The sequence below is a fragment of the Callithrix jacchus genome, chromosome 20 (genome assembly GCF_049354715.1).
Source record: "Callithrix jacchus isolate 240 chromosome 20, calJac240_pri, whole genome shotgun sequence".
NCBI lineage: Eukaryota > Metazoa > Chordata > Mammalia > Primates > Cebidae > Callithrix > Callithrix jacchus.
In genome coordinates, this window is record NC_133521.1 from 16,434,127 (window position 1) to 16,452,488 (window position 18,362).

General features: G+C 40.8%; 1 protein-coding gene across 33 annotated transcripts in view; it reads right to left on the reverse strand.

Annotated features, from left to right (window-relative positions):
- The window catches only part of CNOT1 (CCR4-NOT transcription complex subunit 1), a 91,671-nt gene that overhangs the window by 52,280 nt on the left and 21,029 nt on the right, over positions 1–18,362 (reverse strand). For 22 of the 33 annotated variants that reach the window (XM_078358367.1, XM_078358360.1, XM_078358363.1 and 19 more), the window contains 14 exons: positions 17,174–17,281; positions 15,742–15,840; positions 15,328–15,396; positions 15,186–15,240; positions 14,534–14,737; positions 13,254–13,422; positions 9,622–9,748; positions 9,362–9,472; positions 7,959–8,129; positions 7,025–7,152; positions 4,282–4,522; positions 1,771–1,890; positions 606–728; positions 204–355 (listed from right to left, as the gene is read on the reverse strand). In XM_078358367.1, coding sequence (XP_078214493.1) covers positions 204–355; positions 606–728; positions 1,771–1,890; positions 4,282–4,522; positions 7,025–7,152; positions 7,959–8,129; positions 9,362–9,472; positions 9,622–9,748; positions 13,254–13,422; positions 14,534–14,737; positions 15,186–15,240; positions 15,328–15,396; positions 15,742–15,840; positions 17,174–17,281 — 1,877 coding nt within the window. Of the gene's footprint in view, positions 1–203; positions 356–605; positions 729–1,770; positions 1,891–4,281; positions 4,523–7,024; positions 7,153–7,958; positions 8,130–9,361; positions 9,473–9,621; positions 9,749–11,585; positions 11,670–13,253; positions 13,423–14,533; positions 14,738–15,185; positions 15,241–15,327; positions 15,397–15,741; positions 15,841–17,173; positions 17,282–18,362 lie in introns of all 33 variants that reach the window. The other 11 variants (XM_078358354.1, XM_078358353.1, XM_054248463.2 and 8 more) reach the window with 1 other exon arrangement.

Sequence of the window (18,362 nt, forward strand, 5' to 3'; positions counted from 1 at the left end):
ATGCAAAAGATGAACTTTGGCCTCTATCTCACACTGAATTTAATATGTATCATAAGTAGGATAGGACTTAGGACTTAAAAACCATTGGATTGTCTTAAACTGCTGTCACTTTCATTGAACTCCCTCTTTCCCCAAATGTACAACTTGATACAGCAACATGATCCAATTTAAAGAAGAGTCATATTCAAGTATGCACTTCTTACCCTGCACAAGCTTGCAAACAGGCCAACATTGTCGCCAGAGTTTCTGGAGGAAGTTGAGCACTTTTGGGCTGGTCTTTTTCTGGGGCAAGTCCACCCAAAATAGAAGGACATCGTCTCTTTAAAAAAGTCATACATGCCTGGATAAAAGGCTCCTGAAGAACAGAAAAGTCTCTCAGTGATTTTAAATTGACCTTAAATGTTATCAAGTTAAAGGTAACTACTAAGCACTATGACTAAAATCCAAAATAAATAATATCTTCATTGCCATTTTAAAAAGTTGTTCCTTTTAAATTTCTTTCTAATTTCAGTTTAATACTGCTACACAAATTTTAAAAGTTGTTAATTTAGCCATTTTAGCCACCAAAATTTAAGAGTAAAAATAAATGAACAAATCCTGCTTACCCCATGCTCTCGAATTTTATCTGTGAGCCACTTATCAAGTTTGAGGTATTCACGCCGTGAAGCAAGTGCAGCAAGGTCAATAACAAAGGCAAATGGAGTACCATTTAGCAGCATTGACAAGGCCTAAAGGACAAAACCATATTAGAAAATGGAAGTGCAGCAATTAAGTAACTATCTCTGTCCCATATTCTGCTTCTTGCTTTCCACAAACAAGTTCAAATAAAACACACTGCTAATATTTCCTTGGTCACAATTTAAACAGCTTAGTACAATTCAGGGTAACATTAGTCATTATTCTCTAAAATAAGATTACTTTTTAAAGGTGAATACATGATACTACCTTCCAAACAAACTTTACCGCGCTTTTAAAAATAACTATACCTAGAGCAGAACAAGACACAAAGCATAAATAATTATCCCTACCCATTTTTCAAAATCTACACATTGGCTTAAGCACAACTACATCACCAATCACCTAGCGATTAATAATACAGAGTCTAGGCCATGCATGTGGCTCATGCCTATAAACCCAGCACTTTGGGAGGCTGAGGTGGGCAGATCACCTGAGGGCAAGAGTTTAAGACAAGTCTGGCCAACATGGTAAAACTCTGTCTCTACTAAAAATACAAAAACTAGCCAGGGAGGGTGGCAGGTGCCTCTAGTCCCCGCTACTTGGGAGACTGAGGCAGGAGAATCCCTTGAACCTGGGAGGCAGAGGTTGCAGTGAGCCAAGATGGTGTCACCGTACTCCAGCCTGGCTGGCACAGTAAGATTCCGTCTCCAAAAGGAAAAAAAAAATAAATATATAGAGTTGTTTGTCAATTATATATGTCAGAAGATCCTGTTAATTCTTAGAGTTGCTAATGGGAAGAAACATGCCTAGTTTCCCCAAAAATTCTGTCTGACAGATAACTTATGGGAAAAGCTAACTTTACACTATAAAACAGCTTTACAATACATGGAAGACCAATCAAAAATAAATGAAAACATGTTTAACTACCTAAAGCAACTCTCCTTCCTATCCTTTTCAAGAAATCTCTAAATTTCAACTCATTCTAAGAGCTAGTTACATGTGAATTATTCCTAGAGCATCTTTGTTACTTAAGCGTTTATCTTTTTTCTCATTAGTAAATAACCCAGTGTCATTCTGTCCCTCTGAACTCACCTTCAAATCCTGGGCCACATCAAGTATTCGAGACAATTTGGCCTGATCATACTGCTCCCCTCTCATGTACCATTCTGCCATTGCATGCATGATGAGTTGGCGAATTGAGGGAGACTGTCCCTGAGAAGGGGAAGAAAGATCAAATAGCAATACTGCTAAACAATGTGATAAATACTATTACAAATGCCCAGCTAATTTTACTAGAACGTGTATAAAAATCAGGTATATCTGTGCTGACGTTAAGTTCTGGTCTCAAACTACGCAATTACCATGATGTTCCTTATGGGAAAACCAAGTTACTTCTACATCTTCCAAATAAAGCCCGATGCTAGACTTGGGTCATACAGTCAGTCATTCAACAAACTTACATGTCCTACTTAAAGTCTGCCTAACATTTTCAAAAACCAAATGTGAACAAGATTATGTGAATATAAGATTACATCAAATTTATATAATTACTTTAAATACAATTACTGGTATAGAAATAAAAACAAAATAGTTTAAGGTAACCATTTCTTGTGTTGCACAGTATAACGCTGGCCGTATCACTACTTCTGGGAGTGGCGCCTGTACATACATTCTAAATCTTTTTATTTCCACAAACAAGAACGTTTGCTTTTATAATTCCATTCCCCCCTCCCCTCCCAAGTAGCCTGGTTTTAAGAAACAACCATGAATGATGCAAACAGCTGGAACTCAGTATTTCTCACAGAAACAACAGCAAGATCATTACTATTACTATATTCAAGTAATACTCCAGTAATTGTACTAGAGTAGCAGATGGTCTGCTAGAACAAGTATTCAATCACAAGTGAGGAGATGCAGCTTGATTACTAGCCATTTCTACCTCACAGCTATGGTGAGAAAGGAATAAAAACCATCTGGACTGCAAATGCTTGGTTAAATGTTTATCATACATTTTGTAAACTGTAAATCTACAATGTTAATTGAGTTTCTAGGAAAGGAGGAGAAATTAACTGAATGACCTAGAACTAAGGCTAACATTTTTCACTCATAATAAAGAGCCTTATTTCCTTAATTTGTAAAAAGCACTTGTATATATAATATAAGCTATTTCAAGAATGGGTAAAGGAAAAAGTAGCTAAAAAGGGCACTTGAGGTAAAGGGGAAGATAATTTTTTTCTGTATTTATCATATAGTGTAGGATATTAGCACGGGCAACATGGCAAGACTGTCTCTACAAAAAAATTTTAAAAATTAACGAGGTATGGTGGCATGTGCCTGTGGTCCCATCTACTCAGGAGGCTGAGACAGGATGATTGACTGAGCCTGGAAGGTTGAGGCTGCAGTGAGAAATGTTCAGAACCACTGCACTCCAGCCTAGGTAACAGGGCAAGCTCCTCTCTCAAAAAAAAAGAAAAAAGGAAGGAAAAAAAACAATCAGTGGACAAAAGAATACTTACTTGCCAAATACATTCTACAAAATTAGAGGTGAAAAGCACAGGGGCTTGAAAGACATTTCAGCACAAACTGAAATAAAATGTAAATGTTGGATTTAGATAAATTAGAAAAGAATGCTACAATTGATCTGCAATCTTCTCATTTCCTATGAAAATATGACATCAATACCTTCTGCCTTCATGATAGATGTTTAAGCTCCTTAGTATAAAAAGGAAAGTCATGCCCTACCAATATAGACATTTCTTAATACTGAAACTATTAAACACTGGTGGGGCATGGGGGCTCACGCCTATAATCCCAACACTTTGGGAGGCGAAGGTGGGTGGATTATTTGAGGTCAGGAGTTCAAGAACATTCTGGCCAACATGGTGAAATCCAGCTTCTACTAAAAATACAAAAATTAGCCCGGTGTGGTAGTAGTGTACACCTGTAATCCCAGCTCCTTGGAAGGCTGAGGCAGAACAGCTTGAACCCCAGAGATGGACGTTGCAGTGAGCCAAGGTCGCACCATTGCAGTCCAGCCTGGGCAACAGAGCAAGACTCCATCAAAAGAAAAGAAGGGAAGGAAGGAAAGAAAAGAAAGAAGGCTAGTCGCAGTGGCTCATGCTTATAATCCCAGCACTTTAGGAGGCCAAGACAGGTCGATCGTGAGGTCAGGAGTTCGAGACCAGCCTGGCCAACATGGTGAAGGCCCATTTCTACTAAAAAAAATACAAAACTTAACCAGGCACAATAGCTCAAGGCTGTAGTCCCAGCTATTTGGGAGGCTGAGGAAGGAGAATCACTTGAACCAGGGAGGCGGAGGCTGTAGTGAGCAGAGATTGTGCCACTGCACTCCAGCCTGAGCAACAGAGTGAGACCCAGTCTCAAAAAGAAAAAGAAAGTATTAAAGATTTTGCCTCCTTGCTTTGTGATCTTGTATTTTTAATGCTCAAATTATTCTAAAAGATAAAACAAGTTTTATGACAGTATGACTTCTGGTCATAATTCAAAGATGGAAAATAAATTTCTCTGATCAAGCTTTCTCAACATTCCAAAAAATTTATATTATTCAGACGAAAAAATGGTAAGCACACAGTCACATCTTACCTGCCCATGCCATGCATAGTGCAAAATAATAGCTGAGTTAGGGTGGTTTCCAAGGAAAATTGGCATCAGAGTGGAGATGAGTTCATGGCGCAAGGTATGCCAAGAGGTGTTAATTTGTAGTAAGGCCAATACCAGCATGTCTGGACAGTGTTTGATAGGGAAGCTGAAGAGTTGTTTGACTTGCTCATACTGCCCAACCTCTGCAAGCCTCAGCAGAGATTCAATCAAATCCAAGCTCTTCCTAACAAGAATGGAAGAAAGATGCTTTATCAATGAAAATACAAGTATACATAGTAATTTTCAAAATAAGTGATGCTAGCTTGTAAGGACAAAACCAAGTTGGTGTCATGTTTTATTCGAAGTTTGAAGTCCAGGGCACTCTCTTAAGAATTAATTTTTGGCAAGAGGTTGAATCTGGCTCACTTTAACTGAGTCTGAAGATCTAACACTATCCTCAGTCCATGAAAAACACGGGGATAGAGAATGAAGTCAACACCATGAGAAAACAGGTAAGAAAATAACATGTGAGGCCGGGTGCGGTGGCTCACACCTGTAATCCCAGCACTTTGGGAGGCCGAGGCGGGTAGATTACAAAGTCAAGAGATTAAGACCATCCTGGTCAACATGGTGAAACTCTGTCTCTACTAAAAATACAAAAATTAGCTGGGCATGGTGGTGCGCGCCTGTAGTCCCAGCTACACGGGAGGCTGAGGCAGGAGAATTGCTTGAACCCAGAAGGCGGAGGTTGCAGTGAGCAGAGATTGTGCCATTGCACTCCAGTCTGGGTAACAACAGCAAAACTGTCTCCAAAAAAAAAAAAGGAAGAAAGAAAATAACATGTGGTAGACTAGAGAACAAATGCTGTATTTCTCCATCAAACCAATAGCAAAAATTAAATTTAAAAGCCAGAATGAAGAGAGATAAAAGAAACCATAGACTGTGTCTGGATTCTGAATCACAGAAATTCTTAAAAGACATTTTTGAGAGGTTGGGTGCAGTGGCTCATGCCTGTAATCCCAGTATTCTGGGAAGCCGAGGTGGGTGGATCATCTGTGGTCAGGAGTTCAAGACCAGCCTGACCAACATGGTGAAACCCTATCTCCACTAAAAACGCAAAAATTAGCTGGGCGTGGTGTTGAGCACCTGTAATCCCAGCTACTCAGGAGGCTGAGGCAGGAGTATTGCTTCAACTCAGGAGGCGTAAGTTGCAGTGAGCCGAGATCATACCATTGCACTCCAGCCTGGCAACAGAGCAAGATGCCGTCTCAGAAAAAAATAAATAAATAGGACATTTTCCAGCCAATTAGGGAAACTTAAATATAAACAATTAGCTATATTAAAGAATTGTTATTTGCTAATGTGATAATGGTATTTAAGTTTTATAAAAATGAAAAGAGGCCTTTATCTGTTCAATGAAGAAGAAATACTACTATATACATTAGACTCATAAGGAGAAAAAAAATGCTTACAAATATAACGTTGGCTACCACCTAAGGACACACAACTACCAAAAAAGTAAAGACAATTATCTGATCAATAACAGAAACATGTTCTATAAGGGTATAGATAGAAAAAAATTGAAGATATTTTATGAAGTAGATCTCTCTGGGGAACAATTCAGGCCATGCTACCTCCCTGCACCCCTGTGTATTTCAACAATGGTATAAATACTTATACCATTCTGTGTTTACACATTCACAGAGAGGAATGACTGGAGACAGCCCCAAGAAAAATCTGATCTAGACACTGGGGGAGTAATATTCTACCTCCAAAATCTGAAACTAGAACTAAGACAAAGTAGATACTTGAGCTGAAAAGTGTTAGATTTGGCCAGGCACAGTGACTCACACCTACAATCCCAGCACTATGGCTCACTTGAGGTCAGGAGTTTGAGACCAGCCTGGCCAACATGGTGAAACCCCATCTATACTAAAAATACAAAAATTAGCCCAGCACGGTGGTGTGCACCTATAATCCCAGCTACTTGGGAGGCTGGGGCAGGAGGATCATTTAAACCTGGGAGATGGGGGTTGCAGTGAGCTGAGATTGTGCCACTGCACTGTAGCCTGGGTGACAGCGAGACTCCATCCCAGAAGAGGAGAGAGGAGAGAGGAGAGGAGAGGGGAGGGGAGAGGAGAGGGGAGGGGAGGGGGAAGGGGAGAGGGGAAAGAGGAGGGGGGAGAGGGGAAATAGGAGAGGGGAGAAGAGGGTAAGAGAGGGACAAGAGGGAAGGGGAGGAGAGAAGAGAGAAGAGGGAAGGGGAGGGGAGAAGACAGGGAGGGGGAGGAGGAAGAGAAGGGGGAGATCAGGGGAGAAGAGAAAAAAGGGGAGGGGAGGGAAAAAGAGGGCAGGGCAGGCAGGGGAGGGGAGGGGAGGGAAAAGAGGAAAGGAGAAGACTATTAGATTTGATGAGAGGGCCATCTTGAGCAACTTTAACAAAGAAAAAGGCAATAAACTACAGAAAAGGGATCTCAACACTAAGCCAGAATGGAAGAAGTACAAACCTGTTTCCAAAATTTGATAGTTTCAGATTTGATGCTTAAGGACAGATCCTACAAGATATAACTAATGATAAGGGACTGAAAAAGAATTTATCCACCAAACCCTCTCTATAAAAACTTAAGTAGGGTCACTAAAACCATTACTTCATTTAAACCTGTTAACTATATACTTGGCTTACTACTAATTTTATATTTCAGAAAAGACGTAATCCTTTAAATGAATGCTGGAAAGAAGTGTTTACCATGTGGCAATTTCTCGATTGTCATCCTCTGGTGGTGCTTTCAGAATATCAGTGGCAACAGTATGACAGGGATAGTCAGCAAAACAGAAGATCTCTGGATTTATAAGGGAATGTTGAATGAAGGAGAGCTGCAATGACAAGAAACCGCTTACCACATTAATAATTGTGAATGCTATAAAAATCTGAAATGTTTTCATTAGTCTACTGTCAATCTTATCAGGTGTGGCAATTTCCCTTTTAAAATCTTAATTATTTGCCCTTTGAAAACCACACAAAATTCAGACACAAGAGGTGCATAATGAAACCCTGTCTAGATTCTCAATCATGAAAACTGTTAAAAGACTTTTGAGGCCGGGCGCGGTGGTTCAAGCCTATAATCCCATCACTTTGGGAGGCTGAGGCGGGTGGATCACGAGGTCAAGAGATCGAGACCATCCAGGTCAACATGGTGAAACCGCGTCTCTACTAAAAATGCAAAAAAAAAAAAATTAGCTGGGCATGGTGGTGTGTGCCTGTAATCCCAGCTACTCGGGAGGCTGCGGCAGGAGAATTGCCTGAACCCAGGAGGCGGAGGTTGCGGTGAGCCGAGATCGTGCCATTGCCCTCCAGCCTGGGTAACAAAAGCGAAACGTCGTCTCAAATGAAAAAAAAAAAAAAAGACATTTTTGAGCCAGTTAGGGAAAGTTAAATGTTACCTTGGAAACAAACATTATTAAACTATTGGGAAAACAGCCTTACTGGTACACCTTAAGTGTCTGGCTAGTACTAAAACTATGAAGATATTCCTATAATACTTATGATAGTCCCTGCTTTTCTGTGCTATGTATAACAAATTCTACTTTACAAGAGTGTTTCCATCAATGGGTAGATGGCAGTGGATAAAGAATACGTCATGTTTCATTACGCCTTCTGTAACTAAATACCACCCACTCACCTGGCCTTCAGCATGTTTCCAAGGTCTATATATGAGGTCTACTGGGAACACTTCCATACCCAAACCCCTCTGAATGCCATAAACCACATTATGAAGTCCTTTACTGTCACGAATTTGAAATCCAGGATGGTCCAGTTCATAAGTTACTTCCTTGAAATTCAAACTCGGATTCTAAAAAAGACCAAAGCAGTTTAAAATTTAACGAATGTATGTATATTTTGATACGTTATCCAAAAGGCCAAATTAAATCTGAAATTCAATTTAGATGTTCTACTTACAAAATTTTAAAAGGAAATTTAAAGAAACCCACTTTCCCTGCCCCAGAGAGAGTATCAACTCTGTCGTCCAGGCTAGAGTGCAGCGGCACAATCTCGGGTAACTGCAACCTGCACCTCCCCGGTTTAAGCGATGCTTGTGCCTCAGCCTCCCAAGTGCCTGGGATTACAGAAGTACACCAACATGCCCAGGTAATTTTTTTTATATTTAGCAGAGACAAGGTTTCGTCTTGTTGGCCAGGCTGGTCTCAAACTCCTGGCCTCATGTGATGCACTGGCCTTGGCCTCCCAAAGAGTTGAAATTACAGGAGTGAGCCACCACATCCAGCTTATCACACTACCTTTTAATATCTAAAAGTTCCTTTCCAGGGTTGGGTACAGTGGCTTGTGCCTGTAATCACAGGACTTTGGAAGGAGGGCAGGTTACCTGAGGTCAGGCATTTGATACAGGCCTGGATAAAACCTCACCTCTACTAAAAATTAAAAGAAAAAATTAGCTAGGCATGGTAGCACAAGCCTGTAATCCCAGCTACCTGGGAAGCTAAGGCAGGAGAACCGCTTGAACCCAGGAGGTAGAGGATGCAGTGAGCCATGATTGCACCACTGCACTCCAGCCTGGGCAACTTCATCTTAAAAAAATAAAAAAATACACACACACACACACACACACAAAAAAAAACAAAAAACAAAAGTAAGTTCCATTCCAGGCCAGGCACAATGGCTCACACTTGTAATACCAACCGATTGAGAGGCCGAGGTGGGAGGATCACTAACTAAAGCCCAGGAGTTAAAGTCCAATATGGGCAACATAGCTAAAGCAAAAATAAATACAGTTCAATTCCTTTATGTCTTAAACACTCCAATATTTTAGTAGAGGTACTTTATTTTTTATTCAGTTTACAGCAAAAGTAGAAGTGGCAAGTCATTGTTCTTATCCACCATAAACAAGATTAACTCAGAAGCACCCCTCAAAAATTTAATTTGGTTATGTACTGTCTCCAGTACACAATCAACTTGGACACTATTACTTCTTGAGTTAATGAAGGTGGAGAATTTTTAAAAATTTGCTTTCTTTGGACTATATCATCCTAACATCACAAATCAAACACCATCATCACATATACTTACCAGCTCTTTAAGAACATCAATCAAGACTTCTACATTCCACGTGTGTGCCTGTGCTCCATCACTTTTATCTTTTCCATCACTCCAGATCCCACTGCCCGGAGCAGAAATACTCTGTAGAAATAAGACTTCAATTAAACAAATCCAACTATTCCACGTGTTCACTTCTGGTCAGTAGAACAACCAATCACATTGTAATTTAATAAATAAAATAAAGAGGACAGGACATTAACTCACTTGGTAAATAGCTGAATTCAACACACCTGTAATGGAATGCCATCTGTTAATCCTGAATGAGTTCGAGCCATCATTCCCAAAACCCTTGCAACCTGGGCAGCTGTGACCTCCCGAACACCAAACTGCATGATTATATTGCGACATTCTTCAATACTGAAACAGAAATGTGACTTCAGAAAAATGCTACCAGCCCCAAAACCAAGACTATGAAATTCTGGCATTATAATCTTTGAAATCCTTAGTTTTACTAACACAGGCAGAACAGAAAGTGTCATTTCTTGTTATACAGCTGGAAATGTAAAAATAATCTACTTCAGTAAGAAAATGGCAAAAGTCATTATTCTAAGTAACTTGGGAATGAAAAACCAAATATTGCATGTTCTCACTTGGTAAATAGGAGATGAGATAAGCTATGAAAATGCAAAGGCATAAGAATAAGCTAATGCCGCAGGGTTCTGAACCCCCGGATGGCCTATTAGAAAACAGCCACACAGCAGCATTTCCTCTTGGACTCCACCTCTTGTGAAATCAGCAGAGGCTACCTGGTTGATCCTGCCAGTAGCGTAAAGAAAAAAACAGAGAAAGAAATCAGCAGAGGCAATAGATTCTCACAGGAGCACAAACTCTATTGTGAACTGCTCATGAGAAGAATCTAGGTTGTGCAATCCTTTGGGTGTCTCCCTCTGTCACCCAGGCTGGAGTGCAGTGGTACAATCTCAGCTCACTGCAACCTCTGCCTCCTGGGTTCAACAATCTCAGCTCACTGCAACCTCTGCCTCCTGGGTTCAAGTGTCAGACTCCTGGGTAGCTGGGATTACAACCATGCACCACCAAGCCTGGCTAATTTATTGTATTTTTAGTGGAGACCGGGTTTCTCCATGTTGGCCAGGCTGGTCTCAAACTCATGACCTCAGGTGACCCACCTGCCTCGACCTCCCAAAGTGCTGGGATTACAGGCGTGAGCCACCATGCCCAGCCTGCACAATCCTTATGAGAATGTACTAACAGATAATCTGAGGTGGGAACAGTGTCATCCCAAATCCATCCGCCACCCCACCTACCCACAGTCCACAGGAAAACCAACTCCCACAAAACCAGTCCTGGTACCAAAAAGGTTGTGGACCACTGATACAATGAACTTTGGGGTCTTGAAGGGGACAGGAGAAGAATAAAAGACTACATATTGGGTACAGAGTACACTGCTCAGGTCATGGGTGCACCAAAATCTCAGAAATCACCACTAAAGATCCTATCCATGTAACCATAAACCACCTGTACCCCAAAAACTATTGAAATAAAAATAATTGTTTGAGACAGAGTTTCACTCTTGTTGCCCATGCTGGAGTACAATGGCACAATCTCAGCTTACTACAACCTCCACCTCCCAGGTTCAAGCAATTCTCCTGCCTCAGCCTTGCTGAGTAGCTGGGATTACAGGCGCCCACTACCTTATCCAGCTAGTTTTTTTGTATTTTTAGTAGAGACAGGGTTTCACTGTGTTGGCCAGGCTGGTCTCTAACTCCCGACCTCAGGCAATCCACCTGCCTTGGCCTCCCAAAGCGCTGGTATTACAGGCGTGAGCCACCGCACCTGGCCCAGTAAACCTTTTTTTAAAAGGCAAACAATTTTAGGCTGGGCATGGTGGCTACGAAATATAAAGAACAAAAAACTAGCCAGGTGTGGTGGCACATGCCTGTAGACCCAGCTACTTGGGAAGCTGAGGCAGGGGAATCATTTGAACCCAGGAGGCGGAGGTTGTAGTGAGCTGAGATCATGACACTGCATTCCAGCCTGGCAACAAAGTGAGACTCCACCTCAAAAACAAAAAAGGCCATTTTCAAAACATCAGTGAAGAGCCAGACATGGTGGCTCACACCTATAATCCCAGCACATTGGGAGGCCAAAGCAGGCAGATCACGAGATCAGGAGAGCAAGACCATCCTGGCTAACACAATGAAACCCTGTCTCTACTAAAAATACAAAAAATTACCCGAGTGGAGGCTGAGGCAGGAGAATTGCTTGAACCAAAAAGCGGATGTTGCACTGAGCCGAGATCACGCCACTGTATTCCAGCCTGGACAACAGAGCGAAAATCGGTCTTGGGGCGTCAATCAGTGGAAAAAAGTAAGACTCATGAGTAATGATCTCATTCACAATGACAAAAATTATCCTCAATCTTAAGATTTTAACATTCAAAGTGAGTTTGATTATTCTGTTATGTACAAAGCCTTGAAAATGTATGCTAACTTTTCAGTATGCATATTCCACAGTTTAACAAGTTATATGCCAGGCACAAGTCCAACACACACAAATGCACTATTTCAAACATAAGTGAGAATGTGGTTTGTCTAAGTTTTTAAAACATAAAAATTTTTAAGTCAAAGCAAAGCACATCAATGCCCTTAATAATTCACTCAGAAAAGTATTAATAGGCCGGGCGTGGTGGCTCATGCTTATAATCCCAGCACTTTGGGAGGCCAAGACGGGTGGATCACAAGGTCAAGAGATCAAGACCATCCTGCCTGGTCAACAAGGTGAAACCCCGTCTCTACTAAAAATACAAAAATTAGCTGGGCATGGTAGTGCACGCCTGCAGTCCCAGCTGCTCGGGAGGCTGAGGCAGGAGAACTGCATGAACCTAGAAGGCGGAGGTTGCGGTGAGCCGAGATCGTGCCATTGCACTCCAGTCTGGGTAACAACAGCGAAACTCCGTCTCAAAAGAAAAAAAAGAAAAGTATTAATAGAGTGGCCGGGCGTGGTGGCAGGCACCTGTGTCTCAGCTACTTGGGAGGCTGAGGCAGGAGAATCACTTGAACCCGGGAGGCAGAAGTTGCAGTGAGCCAAGATTGCACCACTGCATTCCAGCTCTGGGTGACAGTATCAAAAAAAAAAAAAAAAAAGTATTAATAGGCCAGGCAACGAGGCTCAAATCCCCACACTTTGTGAGACCAAGGAGGGCAGATCATGAGGTCAAGAGATCAAGACCATCCTGGCCAACATGGTGAAACCCCATCTCTACTAAAAATACAAAAATTAGCCAGGTGTGGTGACGGGTCCCTGTAATTCCAGCTACCTGGGAGGCTGACACAGGAGAATCACTTGAAACCATTAAGGCAGAGGTTGCAGTGAACCGGTATCACGACACTGCACTCCAGCCTGGGTGAAAGAGCAAAACTCCATCTCAAAATAAATAAATAAATAAAAACTAATAATCCAGTGCATCAAAGTCTTTTTTTTTTCATTGCATTTTAGATTTGGGGGTACATGTGAAGAACATGCAAGGCCGTTGCATAGGCACACACACATGGCAGTGTGATTTGCTGCCTTCCTCCCCCCTTCACCTATACGGGGCATTTCTCCCCATGCTATCTCTCCCCAACTCCCCACCCCCCACTGTCCCTCCCCTATTATCAAAGTCTTAAGTGCTACTAACAGTGTGAAACAATATCCTTTGGTACCTCATGCAAGTGAGAAAAATACTCAAGAGGTAGGGTATATAAGGGTGGAAAAGGAAGGAACCCACAGATGAAGGCAGAGTGAAGACAGAGGGTAGGGATCAAAGAGGAGAAAATTAGTCCGATTTTAGAAACTTGTTTCAAAAAATGACATCATGTTTGGCACGAGAATAATTAGAAGCTTAATATATTTTACTACCAACCTTGCACAAAAGCCATAGCCTACTTCTTGCATGAAATCAGCCAAAGAGCTCTCCATCATGGTTTTAGCTACCCCTCCGGAATCAGGCAGGATCCTGTCCATTAGAATGTCCCGTTTTTCAGGGTATAAAAGTGGTGCGAGCACCACAGGACAGCGTTCTTGGGGAAAATCTGAGAAAGGAAAAAGGTTATAAATGCTATACTAATTAAAAACAAGCAATCCTCTTTTGCCCTATCCAAAAGCCCCCTCAAACCCAATTCTCTCACAAGTTTCTATTTAAAGCCAAGTTTATTTCATTTTTTCCAGCCTACAAGCCTAAGTTATGATTTCAACTAAAGTTCCAAAATTTGAATATTTTTATATGACAAAAAATGCTCTTCAGTATACCTTTACCATTTGCTATTGGGATTCTAGTATCTATTGACCAATTCTCACCCTAAATATTACTTTAAATTTTCACAGTAGGACTAATGATTCCCATACAAGGAAAGCATCAAAAAACAATTAGAGTACTAGTCTAGGCCAGGCGTGGTGGCTCACACCTGTAATCCAAACACTCTGGAGGCCAAGGTGGGCAGATCACCTGAGGTTGGGAGTTCAAGACCAGCCTGACCAACATGGTGAAACCCTGTCTTTCAAAAAAAAAAAAATACTAGTCTATTTCACGCCTCCTGGGTTCAAGCAATTCTCCTACCTCAGCCTCCCGAGTAGCTGGGACTACAGGCTGCGCCACCACGCCCAGCTAAGTTTTGTATTTTTAGTAGAGACGGGGTTTCACCATGTTGACCAGGATGGTCTCGATCTCTTGACCTAGTGATCCACCCGCCTCAGCCTCCTCAAGTGCTGGGATTATAGGTGTGAGCCACCGCACCTGTCCGTACCTTATAATTAAACTATATAAACATTAGGAAATAAATAAAAATAACCATGAGAATGGTTGTTAACCCATTATCACAGATTTGTTTTAAAAATAATTCTCTCTCTCAAATATGAAAGCTCAGAGGCAATAAAGAACTAGGATTTACCTTAAAATTACAAGGTCAGTAGGCAAGGAGGTGAAGTAGACATATTAAAAGTGACCAATATTTTAAGCTAAAACCAGCATGTCAGGCTAGGCATGGTGCCATGCTCGCCTGGGTATCCCAAAGTGCTAGGTTTATTGGCATGAACCACCATGCCCAACCAACCTTGTCTTTTTTAAAAAAGAAAAAAAATGCTTCTGTGATGTGTTTGTGATCATCCAAGAAAACCATCCACTGTAGGCTACAAAGAGTCCCTTACCTCTGCGCAACGTCTTAAGAAAAGCCTCTATCTGTTCTTGTCCAACTCCAAAGGCTCCCTTCTGCCCAAAGAGGAGATGGGAGAGGAGGAGGTGTAAGACCTCTATCGCTATATCTTGGAAGCCACCTTCTTGATTTCCACTGACGTCTGCGTCAATATAAGAACGCAGAAGATCTGGAAGCTTCTGTTTGATAAACTGGGCAGCTAGAAGTCCGATAAACCAAAACCACATGTTATTTTTGCACCATAATGGGTAAAAAAAATCACATACCATCAAAATGCTAATTACCCTTCTTGTTCACCAGCTCACCCATCTCCCTAATGCTTTCTCTAGCTGATAGGTATAAAGAAATCAATGGTCAGGGACCGGCTGTGGGGAGGGGAAAATGGAGAGTTGCTGATGGGCATAGTTCTGTTTGACAAAATAAAGTTCTAGAGATCTATTACATAACGTGAATACAATTATGACTGTGGAACAGTACACTGACAATGGTTATGAGGGTAACATTTGTACTACATGTTTCTCACCACAGATAAAGAGAAATTAATTTCAGATTATCTTACTCTCTCAGTCTAAACCACAGAGCCTCATGATTAAAATTCCATGTATTTTAAAGTCTCTCTTCATGATATTTTTGGAAAAGTAACTTACCGAAACCTCTAAGATCTGAGCTGGAAGAATTCAACAGGGCAAGGCCAAAAATTACCTGAAATGAGAAGTTAAATTAACCAAAGAGTCAAATGGCTTTTTGTTGTTTTGTTTTTGTCTGCATCTCTCTTCTTAAATCACTCACCTCTTGTACTTTGCTTAATTTGAGCACTTTACTCAGCTGGGCAAATAAGTGGGGTGCAGGCTTTAAACTCTGAAACACACGAAATTTTATTTTAAAACGAGAACTTGCTTTTTCAAAAAGTTTTTAACAGTATCTTTTTGCCCAAGGATGTTACTACATAGGAGTTATTACACTATGTCCTAGAACTGTGGAATGACAACTTAAGCCTTTCCATGATCTTGTTTTAGTAAGATTCTGGTTATTATTAAATAAGCTGCCTTGATTTTGTTACAGAGCTATAAAAGACACACCAAAGTAACAACTAAAAATTTTTATATTAAGACATCACATTATGAGATCAAGGCTCAGGGCCTTTTCAGAAAGCCTAAGAAGAGATCACATTCTTAGACTATTAAAGATAATAGTAATACCAACCTTCTGATAGTGCAATGGATTATCAATGGCATACGACAACGTCGAGATAAAATTTGGCTTTGTAATCAGCAATGCACACTCCTGAATCAGAAACTGAGTCTTTAAAAATAAAAAATGAATTCTCATTAGCACTAATCACCATCTAAGAAAATTCTCAGAACATTAAAATGTGATCTAATACTATATATTATCAAAATAAGCTCTTTAAAAATCTCACCAGGCACAGAGGCTCACACCCATAATCCCAGCAGCACTTTGAGAGACCAGAGTAGGTGGATCACCTGAAGCCAGGAGTTCAAGACCTGCCTGGCCAACATAGTAAACCCTGTCTGTACTAAAAATACAAAAATTAGCCGGGCATGGTTGTGGGCACCTGTAACTCAGCTACTTGGGAGGCTGAGGCAGGAGAATCACTTGAACCCAGGAGGCAGAGGTTGCAATGAGCCAAGATCATGCCTCTACACTCCAACCTGGGTGACAAGAGCAAGACTCAGCCCCCACTCCCCCACACACACACACACACAAAAACACAAGGTAAAAGGAACCAGGAAATAAAAATGTAAAAGTCATAAAAATAGAGGTATTTTTTAAAAATCTCATTAAACTACTCAAAGTCTCTTAGCTGCAAAATTTCCAGTAAGTAAGAGCCCACTGACAAGAGTACTCTAAGAAATAGTGGGCCAGGTACAGTGGCTCACACCTGTAATTGATCATGAGGTCAGGAGATCAACACCATCCTGGCTACCTCAGTGAAAACCCATCTCTACTAAAATTACAAAAAATTAGCTGGGCATGGTGGCACACACCTGTAGTCCCAGTTACTTGGGAGGCTAAAGGAGGAGAATCACTTGAGCTCAGGAGGCAGAGGTTGCAATAAGCCCAGGTTGTGCCACTGCACTCCAGCCTGGGCAACAGGGCAAGACTCTGTCTCAAAAAAAAAAAAAAAAAAAAAAAGAAAGAAAAAGAATGGCGGGGAGTGTTGGGAGGCTGAAGCAGGCGGCTCATGAGGTCAACAGATCGACACTATCCTAGCCAATATGTGAAACCCCAACTCAAAGAAAAAGAAAGAAACAGTATTATGACAAACTCTTGCCAGATTTGGAATCAAGCTAGAGGAGATTCAATCCAAGACACGAGATCCCCTCTGCCTTACGAACTTTACAGGCAAGGAATCCCCGACATTCCTGCTTCCTTCAGGCAGGTCTGATCCCTGCCTCTATAAACCTGAACAAGTTAGCTGTTACAGTCTACAGCCAGGCAGAAAAGACAGACAGAAAAAAAAAGAAAAATCTAACACCTTTTCACCATCCAGCTACAATTACTTCTGGATGCGATTTTGTATGTGTCATGTGATACATACACACTATGCCCAAAATTCAATGCCTTGAACAATTACAGTTAAGTGGACATGAACTTCGTAAGCCCCAAATACCTGATGGAAATCTTTGCCACTGCTTTTACCATCGCCACTGAAATCCACATGCGAAAATAGGCAGCGTAATAAATGCCTGTCTGCCTCAGGACCGTGCCGATTCACAATCTAAAATGACCAAAAATAATATGTTTAAGAGAAGATTTTTAAAAATCTAAGGTTTCAAATAAGAAAATCAACCTCCAAGGCAAAATTCCAATTTACATTAATTGTTCTTTTTTTAATTAAGGTTAAAGGAATTATTGATGCAAGTTCCCTTAATTTACAATTAAAATTTTTTAAGTATTTAGAGTATTTTAGATTATTTAGAGTATATAATATCAGCTCTGTATTCCCCAGGCTGATATTGAACTCCTGGAATCATAGCATCTTCTCACCTCACCCTTCTGAGTAGCTGGGATCACAGGCATACACCACTGCTTCCAGCTGTAATTAAGTATTTTTAAGTGTTTCCTATAGTGAGTTGCTTGCATGAAGAAGAGAAGAAAAACTACAGTGATTTTACCATGCAACTCTGTCATCTACATCAAAAACATCAAGCATATTAATCAATGTGTAATAAAAAGATTTTTTCTTTTTTTTAGTTTTAAGGCAAAGTTTTACGTAACTCAAATTCTCTCTGCTAACACAACCGTAATGCTATATGGCACAGCCTTAAATGAAGCTCTGTCTGACTTAAGAGATTTAGATGCTGCCCTTGAGCTCAGTTTCCTGCTCTTCCTCAAATTTACCCATGTTTGTTTGCATTTGTTATCCTCTCAAAATGGAAAACTCCAGAGAGCTATACATGGTTTGTTCTTTCACTTCATTTAGATTTCTACTCTAAAGCCACCTTATCAGTGAGGCCTTTATTACTATTCCTAAAATAGCAATGACCTGCCCAGCATCATTCCTTATTCTGCTTCACCTTTTTTCATTAGCATTTACCACTACCTGATAATTTATTAAAATTTTGTGTAGCTGTGTCAACTTCCAAATATCTAGTATAGAAAAGAGTTGAGAAAACTCTATATACAGAATAATCATGTTTACTAAAAGCCACAACTACCTACTCATTGGGATAGATATTATACTGAGCTTTCCTGGCTTAATCTTCAACTCTGCTAAAATTTACCACACTCTGCCCCCATGGATAAGGGGTTAACATAGTAAAAACAGCCTCCTTGAACCTAAAATCCAAGACTATGAG